Source organism: Marmota monax, unplaced genomic scaffold, assembly GCF_021218885.2.
Source record: "Marmota monax isolate L192 unplaced genomic scaffold, Marmota_monax_Labrador192_F-V1.1 WCK01_AAM20220418_F8-fsc00045, whole genome shotgun sequence".
NCBI classification, from domain to species: Eukaryota; Metazoa; Chordata; class Mammalia; order Rodentia; family Sciuridae; genus Marmota; species Marmota monax.
The window spans coordinates 12,973,252-12,999,310 of record NW_026692132.1 but is presented as its reverse complement, the minus strand read 5'-3'; the positions used below and the strand labels follow the sequence as shown (position 1 = coordinate 12,999,310).

Sequence of the window (26,059 nt, the reverse complement as noted above, 5' to 3'; positions counted from 1 at the left end):
AAGAATATGCTGAATTTGGAATCTTAGAGAATATTTTCATCACTCAGAGGTTTAATAAATAAATGAATGCCAACAGAAAGAAATATTTTGCTGTCATCCTAACATCAGGGTAATCAAATACATGTAGTACAAATCTTAACAGATGGGCAACTTGTTAATGATTCATATGTATAAATAGCTGCCCTACCATAAATTGGCGACTGCCTAAGGCTTTTCTGATTTTGCTTTTGTTTAAATTAAAAGCATATCCTCTAGAAGCTTTTAGAGAGTTTGAAATTCAGAGGTAAAGGAAGAAAATGTAGAAAGAAAAAAGAGTAGGAATAATTTAGATGATGTTAAGCTCAGAAATGAACCCTCAGGCAGTTTAATCCAAATGCAGCAGAACTATTGTCTACTGCACTCCCTCCCCAGGACATAACACACCACTCAGGCTAACATTCCAAAATGCTCATTTAGGTGAATGAACATTATGTTTTTACAAAAAGAATTCAACAGAGAGAATGAGAGGTCAGGAATTTTCACTTCAGCATGCATTTGTTGAGAAATCTCTTACGGTTTTAACTCTTTGTAGGACACTCCCAGAAAGAAAATGAGTCTCACTAACATAGGAAGAGAAGTAACGTAGAAATTTAAAACTGATCACAGAAGGGAGTTTAGCATAATTTTTAAAAATACTTCATTGTATGTATCAATGTGATCAGATAGAGAGCTTTTTAGGAAGACTTTATTAGATTACAATCCCAGTTCTGGCTCATTTTACCACATGGCCTGCTCTGTCCTGATTCATGTAACAGTGTTTATATCTGATTTGAAATGGATGTAAAATTAAAATAATTGTAAGGAATCTGGCACAGGTTTTTTGTTTTTGTTTTATTCTGTGAGTCAAGAATGACGTGATTTTGAACCCTCTGAGAGCCCATGATATAGTAGGAAAGACAAAATGAATCTTGATTTTAAAAAGAAAATCATGTGAAAAGAATAAAATAAAATTATATCATCATGGGTGCAAAGAGGAACCTAACTTCACAGGGCAATCAGGAACATTTGCATAGAGGAACTAACATTTGTGTGCATGTTGAAAAAAAAAGTATTTATCAATTGCCCCAATTCTGGGCTGCATTCCATAACAAGGGAAAATCATACTCAAAGCACTTGTAAAAAGGATTAAAAGAAGAAGAGCATGCCCAAAATACCTTCAACTTTCACATTTATCAGAGGCTGGTAGGAAAAAAGTATTTTATTTTCTTCTTGTTCACTACAAGGGACTTTGCTTCTGTGATCTAGAACCTAAAAGAGTCATGTTGTTACTACAGCCAATTTCTTTAGTGAACTCAGTAGCATTTTGTGGGTTAAAGGCAATCAAACCAATATTTGCAATGTTCCAAAGAAAAAATTCTTTGGCTCCAAGGAACTGGTTACTGCAGAACCCATGGAATACGATTCATTATTTAGTATCATGGGAAGTATGTGCTTCAAAGTCAGATTTCCTGAATTCAAATCCTGGCTGTAGCATTTAATAGCCATGTGGCTCTGGACAAGTTTTCAACTTTCCTGAGTCAGTTTTCCTAAAGACAAAATGAGAAATATTCAGACTAATTCAAAGGGATTGAAGATTAGAGTGTTTATCTGGATGACTTACAAGGGTACCAGGCACATAGTAAAACCCAAAAAGTCTGAGTATTATTCTAATTATTATTTTATAAATTTTTCATGTGATAGTGATTAGCACACAACCCTGAAATATACCAGATTTTGTAATTTTCAGGTTTGAATTTATTTCTGGAACTTTAGAAATCTTCTATAAATATGACTTAAAAACAAAGGGAAAGGTGAATTATAATCTGTAAAAATCATTCACAAATCAAATTCCCAACTATATAAAATACCACAATAAAACTAGATAAAACAAGACTTTACAAGTTATACTTGAATTTATCACTGAATTACTTACTTCCTTAAACTTTTTTAAACCTGCAAACCCAGTAGATTTATCAAGCTGGGTTAAGGTAATATACAATTTAAGCAAACTTTCCAGAGTTAGAAATTCAATATGCATGTAACAAGTGTATTTTCAGTGAACACTCACTACATGTACAATCCTTCTTCTGATACTCATCAGAAAGCATTCCCTCACACCAAAATCGAATTAGTGCAGTTTGCAAGGGAAGATCCTTTTCCATTATAAAAGCTCTGCTTGCTCACTCCTTCTTTTAAAAAGGAAGGGGGAGAAAACAAAATACACACACTTGTGTGTGTTTGTGTGCATTTCACAGTATATTAAATATCAGTTGCTAATTGCTGTTGCCTTTTAGTATAAATAGTTAGATTTAATATTTATATTTATTTGATGGTTAGATTTTTAAATTTTTATTTTGGCTTAATACAATATTCTGAACAAGAAAATATGAGGAAACTGATTTAGTGCTATTAGATATTCACACAAGAAAATAGATTATTTTTGAATATGAGGACTAATGAAAACTCAAATATATTGTGATTTACTTATAATCATGGAGAGGCTTAATAGAAAATCTCCATTTTAACAGTGCTAAAGACCTAAAATAAACAGATTAAAGAATAAACATAGCTGTAATATATGAATGGGTTTATCTGTTCTTAAAATATCATGTTTTGTCATTACATTTGCATATATCCATATAGAATCAAAAATTGAAATTCACAACTCTCAAAAACTGCATGGCACTGGTATAAAAATAGATATATAGACCAATGATGAAGAATAGAAGAAATTCAAACTCTTTCAGATGTAGTCATCTCATCATTGACAAATGTGCCAAAAACATACATTAGAGAAAAGAAAGCCTTTTTTACAATTGGTGCTGGGAAAACTTGTTAGCCATATGTGGAAGAATGAGACTATACCCTAACTTCTCTTCACCCTACACAAATATCAACTCAAAATACATTAAAGACCTAGGAATTAGAGCAGAAAATATGCAAATTCTAGAATAAAATGTAGGGTCAGAACTTCAACATATTGGCACAGGCAATGACTTTCTCAGTAGGAGCCCTAAAGCCCAGGAAATAATGCCAAGAGTTAATAAATGGAATGGCATCAAAGTAAAAAAGCTTCTGTACAACAAAAAAAACAATTTAGAATTTGAAGAGAGGACCTACAAAGAGGAGAAAAAATCTTTGCTAGCTACTCTTCTTACAGGATTAATATCCAGATTACATAAAGAACTCAAATACTTAACAAAAAACCAAATAACTCAATTAATAAGTGGGTAAATGAACTAAACAAATATTTCTCAAAAGAAGAAATACAAATGGCAAAAAATATATGCAAAAATGTTCAACATCATTAGGGGTTAGGGAAATGCAAATCAAAACGACCCTGAGATTTCATCTCACTCCAGTCAGAATGACAGTCATCAGGACTATAAACATGAATAAATGCTGATAGAGTATGTTGCAAAAAGGGAACAATTTTACATCATTGGTGGGATTGCAAATGAATATACAACCACTATGTAAATAGTATGGAGGTTCTTCAAAAGGAACTACCATATGGCCCAGCTATATCACTCATCAGTATTTATCCTAAAGTATTAAAGTCATCATAATATAGCAATACATGCATACTCATATTTAGAACAACATAATTCACAATATGCAAAATATGGGACCAGCCTAGGTATCCATCAACAGATGAATGGATAAAGAAATTGTGGTATATGTACACAATGGAATTTTATTCAGCCATAAAGAAAAATGAAATTACATCATATGCAGGAAAAGAAATGGACATTGAGATCAATATCTTAAGTGAATTAAGCCACAGAAGATGAAGGGTCAAAATTTTCTATTGTACGTGAAAGCTAGAGAGGAAAAAGAAAAAGAGAAGCAATGGTCCCATGAAAATCACGGGAAGATCAGTATGGTAAAGGGACTGGTGGCAGGAGGAGGGAAGGGAAATGTAAAATACTGGGAAATGATATTAACCAAATTATATTGTGTACATGTACAAATACATAAGACATCCCACAATTATGTACAAGTATAATGCACCAAATAAATAAATATATAAGGAAAAATTCTCAATACTGAAATCTGAAAGCCCTCATGGAGATTTGGGGAAATTTCTAGAAACTTTAGGATATCAGCCTAGTCCTAAGTAATGATGATTTAAAAAAATATATATTTGATAGTTATCCTACTAAGCTATATTGATGCTTAATAATTAGTTTTTATTACTCAGCTTATAGCAGATAAGGACTATTTATGTGACTAGAACTTACCATGATCAGAACCTATGGGAATCACACCGAAGGCATGGCCGTAGTCATCAATAAATTATCTTATTATACAAACAATGTGTGAAATCTCAAAACATTAAGCAAAACATTACTCCTCAGAGAAGAAAGTATAAACAGTAAATGCTGCTGGAATTCATAGGCTGGAATCCATCACTGTGGGCTACTGTGGTTATAGAAAGTATTTTAGAGGAAAAAGGATTTAGTTGATTCAGCCTCACTAAACATAGTATTTGAGAATATATATGTTAAAAATGTCAATGTAACAAAAATTAATTATTGCTATTTAGGAGACAAACTGGTCCTAACAGTGGGCTCTGATGGACAAGTGGAAACTAACGTTAAATTTTTTTCTGCTTTTGAGCATATTTTCAGGGCTTTAACTGCAGAAATAATAGCCTGAATTTCATCAAAAAGATATGGGAAATTACCAATTTTTTTGGAAAGGAAAATAAATGATGAGAACACTATTTTATAAAGATTAATCTGGAATCATAGTACAAAATTGATTGGAGGAAAAGGAAAGCAGAGTCAAGAGGTCAAGTATACCAGCAATCAAGGCAGAGTATTGAAGGTCCAAATTAGAATTATGTCCAGAAAAGAAAAAGTAAGGTACATATGCAATAAATACTAGAAAGAATATTATGAAATTACTGGGTGTGGTCTTAAAACAGTCTCAACATTCTAATAAGAATAAAGAAAGTGCTTTATAGAATAAATCCAATATCTTAGAATCAAATTTCAATTAAAAAATGCAATCAAGAATTCAGCAGGAGAAATCTGTGGTTCATGGACTACAAGAGGGCCTGCAAAGTGATGTGTAGGCCGATAGAAGTAAATAAATCCACATTCAGACATTGCAGGTGCAAAAGAGAATAAAATTCCTCAGTGTTAGAAACCACATTATGATGAAGATAGACAAGAAAACATTAAAATGCAGAGAGAATGGGCACGAAAATAAAGGGTTTTCTGTGTGCTTTGAAAACATAGGATGAAATTAATTCTCTTATAGATGAGAAGATAAAATTTGAGTATGATACTGAAAGCTAAATGGTAGTGTACTAACTAGAGAAAAAGACTAAAAGGATTTCAGGTAAAGACGAGCATATGATGATTGGCATAAAGGTCAGGTTAGAGAGCTGAAGAAAACTGTCACGTGGCTACAGAATAAGGTTCGTGAGGAGAAGAACCACTAAGTTTAAGACTGACTAGACAGACAAGGTCCAAATAGTGAAGGACTTTGAATGTACTACATGAGAAGCAGTATTCAGATTTCGTTTTATGCCATTATTGAATAAATAGTTCCCATCCTATTTTCTCTGCTCTCACTGACATCAAGGCTTCCTCCAAGAGTCATCTGAATTTTATATCAAATTTACCTCTACTTTTTTCTCATATTTAATCATATGAAACTTTAATACTCACCACTTTTGCAAAGATCACCAAGGATCCCCATATTGTCTAATTTAATGGGCTGAATAAAAGGAAATCTAAATTAAAGTAATAATGATCATAAAAGAAGTAAAGGAATAGTCTGGAAAATTTTAATTGAAACCCAACTGACAGAACTTGACAATTGACTGATTATGCTGAAATGGAGAGACTTTATCAATTCATACATCCACAAAATGTTTCATTATCATATGTTCGTACCTCAGTAACTTAAAACAAAATATAAATTTTCATGGTTATGAATTGGAAAATTACCTTGCATTTTCCTCAGAATGAAAAAGAACATAATCATTGGAATACATAAAAATAAAATCTTATCAGATCCTATTTTACCTGTCACACATCTTCTACATAGTTTATAACAACTCTATTGATTAATTCAGTCATCAAATATTCTTTTTTTTTCTTTTTTTTAATTGGTTGTTCAAAACATTACAAAGCTCTTGACAAATATTCTTGAGCATTGACTTCGAATGAAACATTGTTTAAGGGCAAAAAGGGAGACAAATGATGTAATCACTGTCCTGAATGAGTTTAGAGGTTTGAAAACAGATATTGAACAAAGGAATAGAAGTGTGTTCAGATTGAACAATTGATAATCATAGGGATTAACAGCTGGGGTGATTGACTTGGTTGGAGAAGGGAATAGGCAGAGGTTCAGGAAAGACTTTCCTAAAAAAGTAATGTTTGAAGTAGAACTCAATTGTCTACAAAATTGGGAATGACTAAGTAAATTCTGCTGGAAGGTAGGAGAGTGTACTTGAAGTAAGGACAAACTGGATATAACATAGTAGATTCACACAGTTGGGTAAGAAACACTAGAAGCAACTCCTGTTGCTAAGATTCCTAGAATAATTTGGACTTTACTACCTTCTACTCTCATTTCAATAGTTATGCCATCTTATGGAACAATAAGAATTTTTCCTCGGGTTGGGCGAAATAGAAGAGTGAGTGGAAGTAGCTTCAGGACTCACACAGAACTCAGTTGAACCCTTTGCCTGTCGTTTAGTAGATCAATGATGTAGATGGAGTTAATTAACATTTACAATACTTATTTTTCTCTTATTTAGAATGGGGATAATTCTATCTACCTTACTCTGGTCACAGAATTTATTGAACAGTTTACTTGCATGTATACTGAACAAAGCATCAGACTCTGACAGGTGTTCAGTCAATGGTTATTCCTTCCCTTTTTGCATCTATGGAGTGTGTTTAAGGCACATAAAGCCCTGTGTTGAGGCTGTGATAATCAGCATTCCCCCTCTGGAAACATTCCCCCTTTCAACTGTATCAAACATAGACCCTTTGAAATCAGTAAGATTTTGTAAAATATGTGGTGTATTGTTTACAGAGCAAATCAGGGAATACTGTGCTAAGGATCTCAAATGTGAGTGATAACAGCAGGAATTCTGGTCTTCTCAATACCGACACTCAGTAAGAAAACTATCTGTGCAGGTTAAAATGTAAAAATAAATTATAACACTAGTTTAAAGCAACTGATTTGTCACATTTCCTCCTAGAGTTAGGCAACAAGGCAGGTCATCAGCTAAGTTGGCAAAACTAATTCCCCTAGGAATTCCCTTGAGTTCTTGGGAATTAGTATATGGATTGGTAGACAGTTATGAGTAGAAAACTATTGTGGAGGGAGTAGTTCTTCTAAAGAATGATGAAAATTTATGAATAAAAAATTATTTGAGTTGTTCTCCGTAGTTGAAAGAACAGATGCTCCAACAAGTTAACCTAAGTATGGTCCTTGTAGTCTTAGAAAGCATACAACATAAGACAAAGGAGAAATCAGAGAAATCCAAATTTAGTTTCCATAACACAGCATGACTATTGAGAGGAGAATGGAAGGTAGTAGAGTCCAAATTGTTCTAGGAATCTTAGCAACAGGAGTTGTTCCTGCTGTTTCTTGCCCGATTGTGTAAATCTACTGTTATATCAGTTGATCCTCACTTCAAGTAAATTCTGCTACCTTCCAGATGATGTGTATGTAAAAACTTCTTAGATGTGCCTCAAGTCACTTTTATGTCATTTGACTCTCACTACATCCTTTCAGCTTCTCATAGGATCGTTATAATTATGACAATTAATGATTAATTTATCTAATACAGGGTAAATTACCATATTTATAAAAAAAACCTTTTCCTTTCTCTTTTTAATGGAAAATATAAATGTTTTAATTGATTATTTAGAAATCACAGTTTCTACTTCAATCATGATTGAAAACATACAACTCTAATCAGGGTGGAAGACTCCTATGGACTATTCAGCAATCTTCAAAGCATTTTATTACTGAATGGAGCATCAGTCAATATGTCATTTGGATTCAGCTATGATTTTAAGTTGCTTTTGAATCAGAAGAGTCATTCTCCCATTCTTAGTTAGTCTAAACTGGCTTCCAAGAAAGAATCCTTGCTTTTCAAATGAGGCCCCTCATTTATACAATAACTGATCTGTAGATTTGAATCATGTTCACATAGATGTTGGTGGAAGCTCACAAAAGTGAAATTATTAGCATTTTTTTCCAGGTACCAACTTTTCTTTTGTATAATCTTGAAAAGACTTCAATTTCTACACACATAGACAAGACAGGCAAAAAAGTACACACAAACACTTTACAAAGTCAAAGAAATGTTAATTTTAAAAAAATGCCCATAAGCATTTTAAGTTATGGACTTATCATAAAATATTTATGTTTTCATTATGTGGATATATTTACAGTTAAATTCCTATAATCTTGTGCCTAGAAATTTATGAAAATAGCAAACATACTTGGCTTTCTATAAAAAAGGAACACTTTTCAATAAACTTCTCAAAGTGTATATTCATCCTTTTGTTATCAAATTTTGAAAATTTTATACATCTGGCATATTATTTAATGCCAGAGGGAGCTTATATGTTTGGGGAAAAATATATAGCTGCTTTCTTTAGGCCTTACTCTTATAAGATCTTATTCTAAGTTATGGATACCCATGGAATGAGCCCTCTGATGATGGTAGAGAGAGATGGGTATATTTACCTAAATCATAGTGGCAAGAACAGGAGAAGAAAATAAGTCTTAAAACTCAGTAATCAGAGGAAAGCAATTACAGTGTGTAGAAGGCCCTTGATCAATTTATTCTTAATATTAGGAAGGAAAAAATAAATCTTTTGGCTTCTCTTATTTTCAGAGTATATATATTAGTGATGAAAAATGCTTTGCCCTAATAATAAAACTCTAGTTTTTCCTCACTCTTCCTATATAAATAACACCCATAATGGAGCATTTATTTGTTGATAACTCAGGCCAAGTATTTTTCTTGTCAGGATACCCTTCAGTCCCTTTATTTACAGAGCAATGACTCTCTTCAAGAAACTATGATTTAGGGTAATGTACATTTTTTGAATAAAAAAACCAATATGTTATCTTTCAATCCAAGTTTGAGAAGTTGTTACTTATCAGTGGCTCATTAGGGAAATGAAGACATCTGGACACTTTTATAAGTGATTTAAAATTTTAAAGATTATTATTCCTGTATTCATTTGAGTACAGTAAGCAAATGTATACACATGGAGGCATAAGATATATTTCCATACTTAGCACTAGATTTCTAAACTTATAAGAAAGTAAGCACTATCATTATATATGAGAAAATAGGGACTGAAGAAAGTTCTGTGATGGTCTCGATGTTTCAACAGAGCTACGGCTATAGTTGGAAATTGCATCATTTATCTTCAAATCGCAAGCTGATACTTAATATGTTCTAAAAGTACAAGAAAAGTGGAAGGCATCCCTCATGGCACAGCATCTTCAAGCATCAAGTGCACCATTCAGAAGCTTCTTCCTTCTCTTTTTTATATCTATTGTAATTATCATTATTTGTTATTGTTTTTATTTAGTCATTCATCTTCTTACCAGGGAACTTCCAGAGCATGGTGACTGTATATTCAGATTCTACAAGACAATAACAAAATAATTACAAGTGAAACAACTCCTGCAAATAAAATATAAAATAAAAATTTAGGAGATTCTGATATCACATATGCTCCTGGTGAAATATTTTTTAAAAAGTTTATTAAGCAATTAAATAATTTTCATGTGAAAATGATGCCTCAGTTCCTAAGCCTCCAGTTTGATGCTTATCCTAGATGCATCTTCATTACACACATTGTGTGTCCGTATACCAGTATGAGATTGCTGATAACACTGAACATGGATCCTATTAACTCCAAAGTGCTATCTTGAAATGAAATTAGATGCCTACTGATTGTTGAAACAGTATTTTTCAAATGAGCACTCATGAAAATTTATCAACACCTGAACAGAAGAGTAAGAAAATATGTCACTAAATATTACCTATCATCTAGCTTCAACTTATATTTGAAATTTTTCTCTTATTATACCTTCATACTCTGTGTAATGAAATCAAGTACTTAGTAAAAATCCCCAGATAGAATCTTATTTCTATACCTTTGTTGACACTGTCCCTTCTACCTCAGAGTCACTAAACTTCTACTCATGCATCGTTCAAGTCTGATTCCAGGGTCAAAATTACAAAAATTACAGTGCTTTCCCACATTTTCCTAAATTTTCTATTCAGTAATCTCTTCTCTCCCACAGTGCTTTATCTGAACCATTCAAGTTTCATTTATCCTTTTTCATAAGGATATTCATGTAGCTTATGTTTTCTATCCCCTGTTCAAATTAACATTCTACATTAAAATATGCAATGCTTAAAAATAGAGCAAATCAAATATATTTCTTTGTCTTGAGCTCTAATCCACTGCTACTCTATCTTGTCCTTTGCCTAGGATGGTATTGTCGATATGATACTCAGAATCCAGAAAAGGAATAAGATAGAGCCAGACACCACTGGTTTTGTCCTGCACAGTGGCATATCATTCAAAATACTTTGTTTGTACCTGAGAAACCCAACTTGAAATAACTTAACCAAAATAGGCGATTAATATTATTTGACTGAGAGAAATTCCAGGTAGAACTGACTTGCCACCAATACTCATTCCTTTCTCTCCTCTGTATGTTTTAATTTAATTTTCTCTAAATAGGCTTAATTTTCTTTAATAACAAATTACTTTCTTTCATAGAATATAGTTCTCATGGCCCTCAGACATGCTGGCTTTTGTGTGTGTGTGTCACCAAAAACAAACTAAGACACTTAAACTCCCTGGTCCTTGGTCGAAAAATTCCAACCTTAACTGTCCATCTGACTCAGTCATTGGGCCACAGAACAATAAGGTAGCTTGGCATGCCAGGTACCCACAATAAGTTAATTGATACCATCAGGAAGGAAATCACACAGTAGTATAATGGCTCCTATTCAACTCAACCAGTTAGAGAAGATGGAAGCAGAATTTTCTAAAAGAAGTGTTAAGAAAATAGCTGTTATTTTTGGAAGACAAGAAATGTGTTGAATATATTTGGAAGAAATGTTGAAGATAAAAACATAAATACCCATTATTTGGACATAAAGAAGACAAACCAGATCTTTCCATCTCATTAGTTCAGCCAAATTTTTAAAAGTTACTAAGCATGAGTTTTTGACCTTAGAAATGAATATGATTATGTGTTTCAGAAGTATCTCTTGAAATATGTAACAACTGCTCTTGCATAGGCACCAAAAATTTAGGACAGACCACTCAACCAACGAGGAAGAAAGCAAGCTCAGTGGGAGTACCAGAACTTTAAAAGTTGAACATGATTTGCCCTAATGCCAGGGGAAGTTACCAGTGCATGCATGCTCTCAGACCCTGTGTGTGCTATTTTTGCAAGCCTTTTAGTCTGCCACACTCTAATGCTAAGAATGTCAAGTATCGTGATAAAAATTAGAGGCAAAGAAGATCCAACTTTGAATTTCCTTTTATGTACATAAAATCACACTGAAAAACAATCTTAATATAGAGTTCATAGCCCACCTTTGAAAACTTCACTAGGCTTAGTGTTGGACCCTACATCCTAAAATTATAATAACTTGTCCAGATTTTTCTGTTGTTGGCTCTTTGTTCTATAATATGCTTGGTAAATCACTGCTCTAAATTGTATTCCACTTAGGGAAAAGCACCCTGGATCTTTGTGAGTAATTGGAATAAGTAAGAAAATCAACAACCATAAAGACATTGAAGAAAAGTAATGTTCTCTCAGCAGGAAGGATTCTGTTTATTAGGAATTAGAATAACTTGGGGTCATTTCTTAATGGCCTATAATTCTGAAGTGAGGCAAGCAAGTCAATCAGGAAAAAAGTAAGGAGAAGTCAGGAGAGACAGGTATGGAAAAAGACTTAAAGATGCAATGCAAGGTCTCTTGAGCAATGTTCAGGCCAATCCTAGCCATAATCAAAGACCAAAGAGCCATTTTTAACTGAAGAGACAAGTCCCATATTTTGATCTTCAATCTGGTGTCTCGTGGGACTATTTCCCATTTCTTTCAGCATCAACCTCTACCTAGCATAAGGAATTGTAAATTAAGATGCATATGACTTGAAACATTAAAAAGTACAGCTATAATAAACCACAAAACCTTGACCAGGTCAACTTTAACTCTAACATAATTATCCCATGATACATAAAACAAAACTTAATTGCTGAATGTGATCAATTGCTAAAGAATAAGATGTACCTACAGAATATGCTCACCTGTACTTATTGCTGTCAAAGTAAAATTAAAAAGAAGCACTATAATTTCTTGCAGTGCAACTCAAATTAGGTACTTTAATCTAAACTTTATAGTCAAATTTTTCATTTTGTTTTAATATATAGGTTTATTTCAGCTGCTTTAATAGAATGACTACAAATGTGCTAATGTAAAAGTGAGTTCTTAAAGAAATATTTATTTAAGTGGGTAAAAGAAATCAGAACAAATTACTGGTGCTTTGGAGATTGAGGTCCCTTTGCTCTGATAGCTTTTTGAACAATTTAGTAGAATAATGACAGAATTTTTTTTGTTAAATTAGAACCAAGTTCCACTGCCTTTCTCCAGCACTCGGTGACACTCTAACTTCCAGCACAGGGACACTTGCCAGTCGGAGGCCTAGGTTTAATAAGCATCATTATAAATCAGTTGGTATTGAATCATCATGAAGAAAAGAGAGGACATTACAGAACCAATTTTAAAAATGGATGGGGAATCCAGAAACTGACTTTAAAGATGGTTTCATTTGAGCAAAGATAGTTACTGAATAGGATGCTTAGCAGTCTTTATATGGGGCTTATAAGTAAGAGGAAATCAAAGGCAAACTTCACACCACTGGATATACTCAGTTGAGTTTATAAGTATCACCAGTGGGCCAAATCCTGCTGCTCTAATAGCTAGAAGAGACAGGAGGAAAAGAAAGAGGACATGAAGAGGGCATAAAGAAGTTGAAAAGCGTGGCAGGGAGAGAGATTTGGGGGGAAAAAAGAGAAGCAGAAGAGTAGAACATTATTGAAAAAGAAATAGAGAAGATGTGCTTAAACATCTGTTTTGAGTGATAGGATAGTGCTAAGCACTCAATTCACTTGCTATTTATCAGGTTCCTGATGTGCAGCAAACATTAGAAAAGGAAGCAATTGAGAGAGTCAGCTCATTAAAGCAGGATGTTATGTTAATGATAATTCCCATTTATTCCCTCAATTTACTGATGAGAAAAATGAAGTCCAGAGGTCACTGGACTGTCAGGGATAAAGCAGTCTAATCATTAGCAGAGCCAGGCCTAGAAATCCAGTCTGTGTAAGAGACAGTATTGATAATTTCTCTGCTGAAATTGCTTTGTTAGAAACTAGAATGGAAAGCACAGATAATCTTGAATTATTTGAATAGTCCCCATCTAAAGCTGTCCAGGTTCTTTCTTCAAGGCTTATCTCAAATACTACATAGGAAACAAATATATACAAGATTTTCCTTGCCACACATACCTTCTATTCCTTTGTATGTCAGGTTTATCTTACCTTCATGTCTTATATTATCTTACACACATACACACACACACAAATTACAGTGAGAGTCATGTATATATGTATATACAACAACATATACATGCATGTATTCCTAGATATAAACACTCTTGAACATAGTCTCACAACAGCATCCATGCTAAATTATACTGTTCTTTCTCTGGTGCTTTACACAAAGGGAGATCAAAAACTTATTTTTTAGGAGATAAATAGCCCCAGGGCTACCTGATAGCCCTAGCACCAGAATCCACTAGGCCTCAGCTAGTGCATAGACTCTGAGTAGGTAAATGCCCTATCCAATCTCACAACTTTAAAGGCTAGCTCTAAATGATGACACTAAGTGCTTATCATCTTTGTGGAACCCATTCTTAGTTTCATTCCTTTGTTTGCACCATGTGGACCAACACTTGCTCCTGAGTACCTATTATGTCTTTCAAAGTTAAAGTAATCAACTTCTCTACTGTAGCTGTGTTTCTTTTTTCTTTTACTGACATCACCCAGCCCCTCAAGCTGGAAACCTTAGTGACACTGCCAACACCCTAATTCCTGTTTCACATTCTGTCCCAAGTTTGGCAAGTTCAATTCTTTCTTGATATTTCTCATCTAGTAACATTTCTGATCATTAAAATCCAGGCCTTTATTGCTTCTATCTTGGAATATGGAAATAATCTAATTGACTTAACCTATGACTGCTCTAATTCTCAGCAAAATGCCATTCCTCTAATCAAAACCCCAGTGGCTCCAAACAAGTTGCAGATTGAAGTATAAATGTTTTACTGTGAGAATCCAGGCCCTCTATTTAGATTCCAGCTATACTTCCATATTTATCCTATATCATTTTTATTCATATACCCACATGCCAGAAAAAAATAATATTCCAATTATGGTGATTTTCCATCTCTTTTTCTTTGTTTCTAGCACACTATTTGCTTTTTGTCCTCTCTTTCTCCTACTTATACAAATTATAACTATTCTTAGGAATGCCCAAATGTGTACATAGCTCTATTCCTATACTTGAATATCTGTAGATTTTCAATTTAAAATACATTCTACTGCCATGTATATCTAAAAAGAACAAATTAAAAAAACCATTAACATATGGATCTAGAGACTAAGTTTCCAACTTCCTTAAAAGAAAGTATCTTGAACTGAAGGGGAAGGTTTGGTGGAATGTGGTAAAGACCCATCATTACACATATTTGAAGATTTATGTTTCATTTAATCACCACCAATAAAGGAATGCATGAGTTTGTGAGGCAGAATAGAAAGTCAACTAAATTCATGAAAAATAATTTCAGATAATATGATCAACCTAATAGCATGGGGAACATACATAGAAAATTAACCTGGACATTTTCTCATACATTTTTTGGCCATTCGTATTTCTTCTTCGGTGAAGTGCCTATTCAGTCCCTTTGCCCATTTATTGATTGAGTTATTTGTGGGTTTGTTTTTTTTTTTGGTACTAATCTTTTTGAATTATTTGTATAACCTGGAGATTAATGCTCTGAATTGAATGTGGTAAAGATTTTCTCCCATTCTATAGGCTCTTTCTGTCCATGTTCTTTGTTACCTTTACAGTGAAGAAGCTTTTTAGTTTCATACCATCCATTTATAGATTCTTGATTACTACTTGCACTTTAGGAGTCTTGTTGAGGAATTTGGTTCAAAGCCGACATGATGGAGAGTTGGGCCTACTATTTCTTCTAATAAGCACAGAGTCTCTGATTCATAAATGTCTATTAACTTGACAATGATAAAGTTCTGATGTCTTTGTTTTTTAAAAAGTCAACACAATTATTTAATATTGGAAATGGTCATAATTATTTACTTTAGAGAATATTCAGTAAGTGAATTACCAGTGTTGATAAACACTTTTCAATAATTATCACTTTAAATGGTCTTGAACAGGCACGTAACTCAATCCTTAAGGGAAGAGCAGGATTTCATCATAATGATTGTACCTAAGTGTACTTTTTATTTCAATGCATCAAAAATTTTAATAGTCATCAAACATACACTAGCAACCAAACCACAGTGATTTTCAGTATAACATCTCCAAGATTGAAAAGAAATTATGACATTCATTTTATGCTTAAAGACTATTCTTTATTTCCCAGGTGTGATGGGAGAATATGAGCCGAAAATTGAGGTGCATTTTCCTTTCACGGTTACAGCTGCTAGGGGAACAACTGTTAAGATGGAGTGCTTTGCACTTGGCAAGTAAGTACATATTCCTCTATAATTAGACACAATTGTTTATTAAAATGTGACAAATCTTTTCAGATCATTTATTTTGCTAGATTTTCTTTCCCCAGAAGCCCCATAGTTGCTATACATTTTTTCAAAAAGAAGGACAAATGAGAATTGGCAAAGTAGCCAATTATAATTTTCTTCCTAGTCATTTCTGTGGACTGCAATGTATATAATTTTGTCATTTTAACAAAAAGGAAATTTCTCTAAATTAAAGACAAGCTTCACTTTTCTTTGCCTCCATGCCTTATATTTCAGTATTATCCTTAATTTCATTCAGCAATGCTCCAAATAAGAGGAGGAAAAAGAAAAAGGTACTGTCTGCTTCTCATGTATAGGATGTAAATTATGTAGATCATGAAAATGGTACAGAAATTATAAGGTACTTAGATTATTTCAGAATCTCCAGAAATAACATCATGATAACACAAGCTGATGATATGCACAATTTGTTATCATTCCTTGAGACAGACAGAAATATATCACACTCTAATGTTTGTTATACTTATTGATTCTATTTCTGAGGACTTAAATCCACCATATATTGTCACTTGTCAATGATGTTTACAGTATAGGTATTGGGATCAGAGGCAAGAGTGGAATTTTGAACATATTTGATTAGAGTATTATAACTTATTTTAAATAGTGTTATTTTTTATGATAAGACCTCAGGGTCTTTTCTATATCATATAGTTATAATTTGCATAAGTGCATTTGTCAGTTACTAATCATTTAGCTTCAGTTGTGTTGAGCTAACTCCCACATCATAACTATAAAGTACTTGGAGATAAAACATGCTACATAAATGTGTTTATAGCAGTAGGGTTAGCCTGTGGGTGAGAAAAATATTAGTAAACAGAAGAAACTCAGCTATTAACTGGAGGTTTCAGGATAAATATAGTAAACACCATTTGTTTTAATTTTAAGACTGACTGAAATAACATGTCAGTGCAATTCTCAAATGTAAATAGGAACAAGTTCATAATAGACCAAAGACAAAATAAGTTATCGTACAGCCCCTCTTTTAAGAAAATGATGCCCATAATTAGAAAGATATTTTAAGGAATTAAAATGAGCCTAGAAGATATTTAGGTAGATATCTGAGGAAGCTTCCTAAATCCAAAGGCATAATGTTAAGGGCATAATATTAAATAATACCTTGAAAGTCTTGTTCTTTACCATTTCTCCATGGTGTAGTGTCAGGAAAAATATCTCACATAAGGTGCTTAATTCTGATAAATGCAAAAATAATATATTCTGACTTGATGCCAAAGGTTTTTATATATCCTGCAGTTAACTAATTCTTAAATGCCAGAATTTGTACTAAAGCCACAAAGAGAGGTCATATTGTAAAACAAATTAGAAAACTAGATTTATAGAGAAAAAAAAAACAATATAGAATATTTCCCCAGGCAAGCTTATTTAATAAGTTAGATTTGGTTGCTTTGGGAAGACTTGAAATGTGCTTAGTAAATTGATGCTTAAAGTTTCTTTCCTTCTAGATAGGATCCAATAGTTAAATCACTTGTGTTCTTTTAATACTTTATTTTCTTCAACTTTTCCACTCCTCTTTTGTTACTCCTTCTCTCCCAAAACTAAATAAGTACAAGGGAGGGTAAAAGACACATACCACCTATGTCGAGAAGGACTCTATTGTTTATTTGATATTCTTCCTGTGAAATATCACAGATCTAGAAAAAAAGAAGGCTGTCACTATCTGTGGAATAACTTGCCACCCTCCTGAAAATAAACAAGATCAAAGAAATAACATGTTGACATGCCTTAATTCCTTTACAGCATGTTATCATGTTGGAGTGGGTCATCATCAAGTCCCAACATGATCCCAGCAACCTCAAATTAATGGCTGAGCATTGGTTTAGTTCTCACAGCTCCTCTGAGCTGCTTCCTTCTGAATGCATGGTGCTCTAGAGGGCCTTTGTTCTGAGAACTTCAGTATCTGGCACTAGATATTGGGCAAGATGTTACCCCAGGCTGATTCTTCCTCTCAGTGTGTCTTCATAGACAGGTTTTAACATAAGAGTTTCTTCAATCAATATAAAGGACACTGGTTTCTCAAAGGAGTGTTATAATCAAATTCTGTAATGGAGCATTTGAACCTTTTTTTTATCTCATGTTTTTTTCATTTGATGTCTCCTCTTCTACGAACACTCCCCCCCGCTCTTTTTCCATGGTGGTTCCCACCTGCTCTCTTGCCTTCACTGCAATAAAAGCTTCTAAAGAGGCTGTAAACATTTTTTTTTTTTAGTTGTAGATGAACACAATACTTTTACTTTATTTATTTATTTTTATGTGGTGCTGAGGATCAAACTCAGTGCCTCACACAAGGGAGGCAGGCAGTCTGCCACTGAGCCACAATCCCAGCTCCAGCTGTGAACATGTTAGCCATTTGTAACTACTTTATCTAACTCACATTCATTATTCTCTCTGAAAATACTTGGGTTCTTTTCTTTATAATACTTAATGTGATTATTTATATATATTATTTATATATTGATATATATTATTTATACGTATATAAACACACACACATAAAGTTTAATATAATTATATAGATATAATATTAATGTTTTTATTTATATATACACGTATATAGCCTCACTTAGAAACTTCCTGTAACTCAACAATGCAGCTAGAAACAAGATCCAATGTAGATGGTTCAATGGAGTGTAGGAAATGGTCAAGGTGGAGATCTGTGAGCAGGGTTAAGAAGACCAAAAAGAGAAATGAAGGTATATGTAGACTGTGTGTATCTGAACTCTGGTATCGCTTTTTAAGCCTGAAGGCATGAGGGAGGAGGAGATGATGATACCAGAATCAGGTAGTGTTGAAATAGGCCAAAGACTACTCAGCAGGGGCTATAATCACTGGAGCCACAAGAACACAGCTAAAGAGACTTGTTTTTCTTATGCCTTTTGACCTCCTCTATGGCCTCCCAAGAAGCCAACTAGAACTCAACCAGAAGTCTGTTTGCAAGCCAGAGGTTATAATCAGCAGAAGTGGAAGTTCTACAGGAAAGAGGAGAATGAAAGGAAAGGAAAGCAAACAGAACAGCCAGCCCAATTCTCTTCTTTAGGTTTTAAGCCTTGTGAGGGCTGGAGTCATGACTATCTCTCATTCGTATATTGCTGTTGTCTTCCATCATACCAGGAGCACAGCACTCAGGAAATGCTTGTTGAAGGAATGAATTAAATACTGTGTATTTAATCCAATCAAGAGTTAGTAATGAATAATAATAAGCTCTTCATACTTTTTTTCTTGTCCTTCACCCCAAAATAATTATACATTCACTAAACACCTGTTTCTTGCCCATATATATATATATATATATATATATATATGGATATAGATATAGATATAGATATATAGATATATAGATATATATCTCCAAATGTACTCATACTCTCGTCCCATCTTTTCCTACCTATTCTTGTCTCACTTCATCAAGTAGCTTCTTGTCTTAGACCTACTATTTCTCTATCTCTTTACTATCATGATAAGAAAACATGAGCTCTACATTTTAATGACATTTTAAGTGCATAATTCAATATTGTTAACTATAGGCAGGATTTGCATAACATATCTCTAGCAATTATTTATCTTGTATAACCGAAATTTTACTTTTATTTCAAACTTATAATGTTCATGTCATGGTTACTCTTAACAATTAAAAAAAAAAAACTCCCTTGATATATTGCCTCATAAGAGGAGATTGTTTTCAGCACAGGAATAAAAATATTAATTAAAGTCTAGAGTGAAGGACAGACAGAGTTAAAAATATATATCAGACAATAATATTGGATGCAATAATGGCTTGAAGAACAAACAGGGAGAAAATTATAAACACAAAGATGTTGCTGTTACTAATTTTGTCTCCTCTAGGTTTTTCTGAGGCAATCCAGATTTCCAGATTGAAGCACACACCTTCTAGATTTAATTATTTTCAAGGAGAAATGATTCACATTAATGCACAGGTGCCAAAAAGCAAAAAGTGTTTTTTTTTTCCATAGTTCATCTTGTAAATGTGAATATACCTTGAAAAAAAAATAACTGAATGCAGATTTGAAGGTTTTGAGAGCCCAGCTTGCCAGGCAATGTCCTAGAGACATGAGAACTTTTTCCACAGTTCCTGTTTTCAAAGAGATGCTACTGTCTCCCTGCACATAACTGGGTCTACTACTACAATCTCTTGATTCCGATCTCAATGTTGTAACATAAACATTAGCTATACCTACCGACTGACCTATTCCCCATGGTCAGCTTTTACTGCTAGAGACGTTTATTTTTTTGTTTTGATTTCTAAGTGAAACTGAACAATAGTAAAAACAGGTTTTCTTTCCTTTGGATTTTCTCTGACTCATAACAAGATCACATGAACCTTTGATAGAGTACACTAGGAAATGTCTTTGATTTTTAAAAGAATTAAACTTTTAAAATTTTATTTTAAAACATTAAATTAGATGATATTTAAATATCAAAATATTGTTTTATTTATTTTACTATATTTTTATTCCTATTTACATGTGCCTTTATCTCCTTATGAGCTGCCCCTATGGAAATGTTCATTTCCCATAAATTAAAGGATAAAGTTAATGTGAATACAGTGCACAGATCATTTTAAAATATGTTCATACTTTTTTGTATTATTAAAGGAAAAAAGAATATTTTATGGCATCAATTACACCATATCTTGATATCACCAAAGTTTATCAACCTACCTAATTTAAAATAAAAATTTGAAAACTAAACACTGCAATTTTTTTTCTAAATAAATCTCCACTCAAATCTTAATTTCACAAAAATCAAATAGTTGCCCAACAGGAAACTGGGGCAAAGCACAACCCCAGCATACAAGTTCAGTCCTAGAAATCACTCTTAAAATAGTATTACACAACATTGAGTACAGAATTTATAAAGTGACAGCAATGTGGTATATTTGTTATTGGTCAATTTTTGCAAAGGTATTTCCCCAAAACTGGGAAATGCTTAAATATGATCCTTAGGGAAAATGAGGTATACAAAGGCTTGGGAATACAGCAAAGCATAAAAATGGAGGGGGATTAATTACTTTGGAAAGAAAAGGCTGTTTTAGACATATGGAAGGTTATTATCAAGAGACTGCTCACAAGCTGTTTACCAGTTTCAACAAGGTAGGGAGGGAATGAAACTCTACCAGTATGGTATTAAACTAGAAGAATTAGATTGGGTGTAATGCGGAAGTTCTTGACAAAATGAGTTGTTACAGAGAAAATGGGTTATCAGGAGAGGAAGTGGAAGCTCTTTTTCTGCACTGCTGTAAGAATATAATAATGCCCATTTGTCTTCTAATGATTTAGATGTAATGTTCCCTGAAAGGAGAGAAATGATCCAGGTCAGGGTTAGAAATGAAAACTTTGAACATTCTCATTTGCTGGCAACTCATCCACCTACACTTAAGATAAATATTAAGAATAGAAGGATAGAGTCAGGCAGATTAATTAGCTACCTTTTGGCAACTACATTGTTATATAATGGAGTAAGCTGGTGGGTGGCAAATGTATGAAGTAACAGTGAAGAATATTGGGTTTTCTTGCTCAGCATTGAGTCCAGAAGCGAGGAAGAAGGGTTGTCTGTGATATTTCTCAGGTCTATGTTTAAAAATTAGACTTAATACACTTAATCTGAGAGGTAAGAGGAGAAAGGATATGTTTTAGTCAGCTTTTTCACTGCTGTGAATAAAAGAACTGATTAGAAAAACTATAGAGAAGGAAAAGTTTATTTGGGGGCTCACAGTTTCAGAAGTCTCAGTCCATAGACAATAGGCTCTATTTCTTGGGGCTCAAGATGAGGTGGAAGAGTGTGGCACATTGAAGCAGCTCACATGATGATCAGATAGCAGAGAGAGACCCTACTTGCCAGATACAAAATATATACCCAAAGGCATGCCCCACCCACCTTCACTTACCATTCAGTTAATCCTATCAGGGGATTAATTCACTGATTGGATTAAGGCTCCACTAAACCTTCTTGCATTGTCTCACAAGTGAATTTGAGGGGAACACGTCACATTTTAACCATAACAAAGCTGTAAAGTAAGGAGTCACTACGGGCCCAATAAATATTTCATTTCAAAGGTTCTTTCCAGGTGTGGAGTCATGTCAGTTAACTTTTTGTCATTAAGAACAAAATACCCAACAAGAACAATTTCGAAGGGGAAAAGTTTATTTCAGTTCACAGTTTTAGAATTTAGTGCATAGTCTGCCACCTCTGTTGCTCTGGGTCTAAGGAGAGGCAGAACATCATGATATAAGGGCCTAGCAAAGGAAAGCTACACCACTCATGGTATCCAGGAAACAGAGACAAGTAGGAGCAGAGACAAAATATATAATCCCCAAGGGATGACCCCAGTGAACCATTGCCCCCAGGCATAGTCCACCTGTCTACGGTTATAATGTAGTTATCCATTCAAATTATTAACAATTGATTAGTTTGTAGCTCTCATAATAATTTCACCATCTACATTAATACAGGAGCTTTTGGGGAACACCTCATATCCAAACCATAAGAGGTATGAAATTGAAAGTTGGTAGTATTTTTAATTGGTTGTGTTCAATTTTTAAGTCCAGTCTATGCAAGTTGATAACTAGGTAACAGAGTAAACAATTAAACTTTAAAAATGTGGAGAGTTAGTAACTAAATAGCCCAGTGGAGAAAGGAGGTGTTACAATTATTACAAATTATTATCTCAGAACCATCCTGCTAGGACCCAGAACTTTGAGGATTGGCTTGGGTAGCATTCACAGAAGTTTGTCTAAGAAGTCTGAAAAAATTTAAATTGTATTACACAGAAGAAATGTGTCCCTTCTCCCTTCTGGCCTTGTAGTGTACTCATACTGCCTCCTCTTGACCCTGAAGAAATGTGGCTTTCTGACTTCTAACCCCAGCACATAAAGCACAGTAAGGCCAGAGCTGAGAAGGGGTAATTTAAAAATGAGCCTCACTTCCACTTTACATTCTCAGACTCATTTCCTAATTAGTCACAACCTTCTCTGAACCTCAGCCATATATGCTTTTCCATGTCTATGGCTCTGTAAAACTGTGTCCTTATTCTAAAACATCCCACCATCACCATCCTGTTCTACGTTCAAGACTTAGGTAAGATGCTACTTCTCCATTAAATCCACCCTGCTTTTCTTGAGATCCAATCTCTTACCTTTGGAACAACTATATATATTGGCCATGCATATTTCACCATTTTGCCTGCCCCACTGGGACAGCTGTATATATTTTTCTTCTTTACTGTGCTGAAATTTTTGATCCCTGGAGTGTTCTTATACGCAGCAGGTACTGAATAAGTTTGCTGAATTGAATTCAAGCCTGAGAAATGTGGTCCATCTTTCATTGCAGGACTACGTTATTGCCTTTGGTTTGGTCAGACAAATGTCTCCAGATGCTGTTCACTTATTTTTTCCCTGAAAATTCTTACCACATTTACATTAACTATAGTTTTCTGGCAGGTTTCATTTCCCCATGTGACCTTTCGCAGACAGGAGAAAGATCACTAGATACGTCAAATAGCCACCACCAACAAAAAAGTAAGATCTGGTCACTGATGCTTAAGTGACCCCATGCACAAGGGCAAACTTGGGGTTATTCTGTAATAAAAAAGCCATATGCTATAAAGCAACATAGGTTTATCTACTATGACAATCCTGAAAGCTAATAGTGTTAGCAAATAGTGTTACAGGCAGACTTTTTTTTTAACTTTACATGTTCCTTATCTTGCTTTTGCAGCCATTAACACACAATCAGATCAGCTGTGCTCAAAAGGCCTTGAACCAGTTACTGTAATAATTATGTGAATGACCTTTCCAAACTCATCTGAAATCTGGTGGTGAGGTGGGAAGGAAGAACACATTCAATTTCCTGCTCTTTTTAGTTCCTGCTTATCTTTCTTTCAGATAGCATTTACAAATCATCTTTTACTACACTTCATCAAATGACTATTAGGAAATGAAGACTTTAAGTAATTGTTTTCTCGTTTTATATGTTTATTACAAATAAAAATCACCAGTTTTCAATTCATAAAGTCATTTTCGCAATAATTTGTTTTTTTTCCCTCAGTCCTTAGCCAAGTTGTCTCAAATGGCTGCTCTTGTGTCCCATTGTAACTGTGAGAATGACAAATATTCCTCTGAGACTTCTCACAGTCTGCAACTGGCAAATGTTCCTGAAAGAATCTGCTCTTTAGTTACAGATTGATGATTTATTAATGCTGTTTATTTGGAACTGCCAGTCACTAAGGGCTGTAAGAATTAAAAATGAATCAGAGTTGTATAGTATTTGTCTATCAAGCTAAAATAAAATTACTTAATCATTAGATTGACAGAAGATCTGGGAATAAGTCAGTTAGTAGGTCTAGGAATCAATAAACGTTTAGATTTCACATGAGAGCAGTGTATTATGGAGTCAATAAAATTTACTTTTGTGATCTACTGGTTGTTTTAATATTGCTGAGACAAAGGAGGTATCCTCATTTCAGGTGGTACCCAGAGGGGACAGGTGCAGAAAACACCTTAGAGATTACATAGTGCATAGCCTAGCTTCAATTTTAGATGGGGCAGTAAGACTGTAAGAAATCACTAGACCAAGACATGTGAATATGCTACTCTGATTAGTGCTGGATGCTTCTTCATTCTATGCTCTTTACATTTTCAAACTTCTGCTATAGTGCCAACTATGGAAGGGAATATTTTATTTACATATTTACTCTTGTAATCAGAGGTCTTATGTTGTTATAGGGAAATAGGACAGATTTTATTATTCACATTTGGATTCAGTTAACTGATATCATATTTACAACCTTTCCAGTGCTGTCCTAGGACCACTTAATCTGCCTCAGCAAGGCCAAACAGCTAGAAAGCTGTACAGGCAAAACCAGATCTCCAGATTCTGAAACTAGTGATATTCATTTGCTGTACCACTTTTCAGTTGCAAAGACGTATTGATACTTCATCCAAGTAAAGACTTTTCTGGATGCCCTGAAATATAATCATAAATGATTGAGTATTAGGAATATTATTGTGCAAAACAGGTCACCAGGGCATGACTCAAAGCCTGAATGACTGAGATCTTTATTTAGATCAGCTTAGACTCATCTGATCATTTTATTTTTGATCAATCAGCCTGCAGTTTCCATAGATCTACTCTTCCCTGGATATTGATTGTGAGATCAAAATCTGTTTGGATATTGAAATTCATAATGAGGATATAACATATCAGTGTGCCCATCAGAAGTTTCTTACTTTATTTTACATCCCCCAAAATATTCACCAGATACATAATCTCAATGCCTGAATGAGCCATTAGTGCACCAATAAAAGAAGCAACTTTAATCAAAAAGTTGGGGACAACCTCAGTGAACTTTAAAATGAACCTGTGCCTAGTACTGGATGGCTAGTACTACATCTCACTTAGATTCTAATTACATCTCAGAAATATTTCTCAAGAGGCTAGAAACAGGAGTGAATTTAGGCAAATCTTATATTCCCCTGACCTCAGTTTCTTTATTTAACTCCGAGTCTTGGATTTATGTGAAGTTATATGTGGTCATCACCCACAAATTCCAAATGACAGTTCTACTAGAACCTTATTTTTTTCCCAATATTTAGAACAAAACTTGCCCTCTAAAGAAAGATCAATTTCTAATTTTAAAATATTTTCATATACAGTTCTTATTTGATATTAAGTTGGAAATTTAGCTAGGAAACAAACACATTCTTTGAATATTTACATTTTGTATTTATCATTTCAATAACTTTGAAAATATGTACATAGCATTCAAGTTGAACTTCCCATTCTTATCATCCTTGACACACCTTCCTCCCTAACTTTCATCCAAGTATCTTGCCTTCAACTCTTGGCCTCAATGACCTCTGACAGACCATCTTTCCAAATCTGTCAACTGTTGAAATCTCTAGATTTTATTTCTTCCATTCTATTCTGTCAGCTACTATCTTAGTTCAAGTCTCTTACCATTGCATTAGCTTGGCTTTCTTATATCTGATGCAAATAAGACTACATATGTACTTTAAGTAAAAGACAATTTCACTAAAGTTGCATTAACTTTGTAAGCTCCTCTGTACTCCTTT

The 26,059-nt window shown here is 33.9% G+C and overlaps 1 protein-coding gene across 1 annotated transcript in view; it reads left to right on the top strand.

Moving 5' to 3' along the window:
- Nucleotides 1-26,059, top strand: part of Cntn5 (contactin 5) — a 1,252,743-nt gene that overhangs the window by 918,605 nt on the left and 308,079 nt on the right. The window contains exon 9 of the mRNA XM_058570757.1: nt 15,779-15,881. Within this exon, the coding sequence (XP_058426740.1) occupies nt 15,779-15,881 (103 nt within the window). The remainder of the gene's footprint in view (nt 1-15,778; nt 15,882-26,059) is intronic.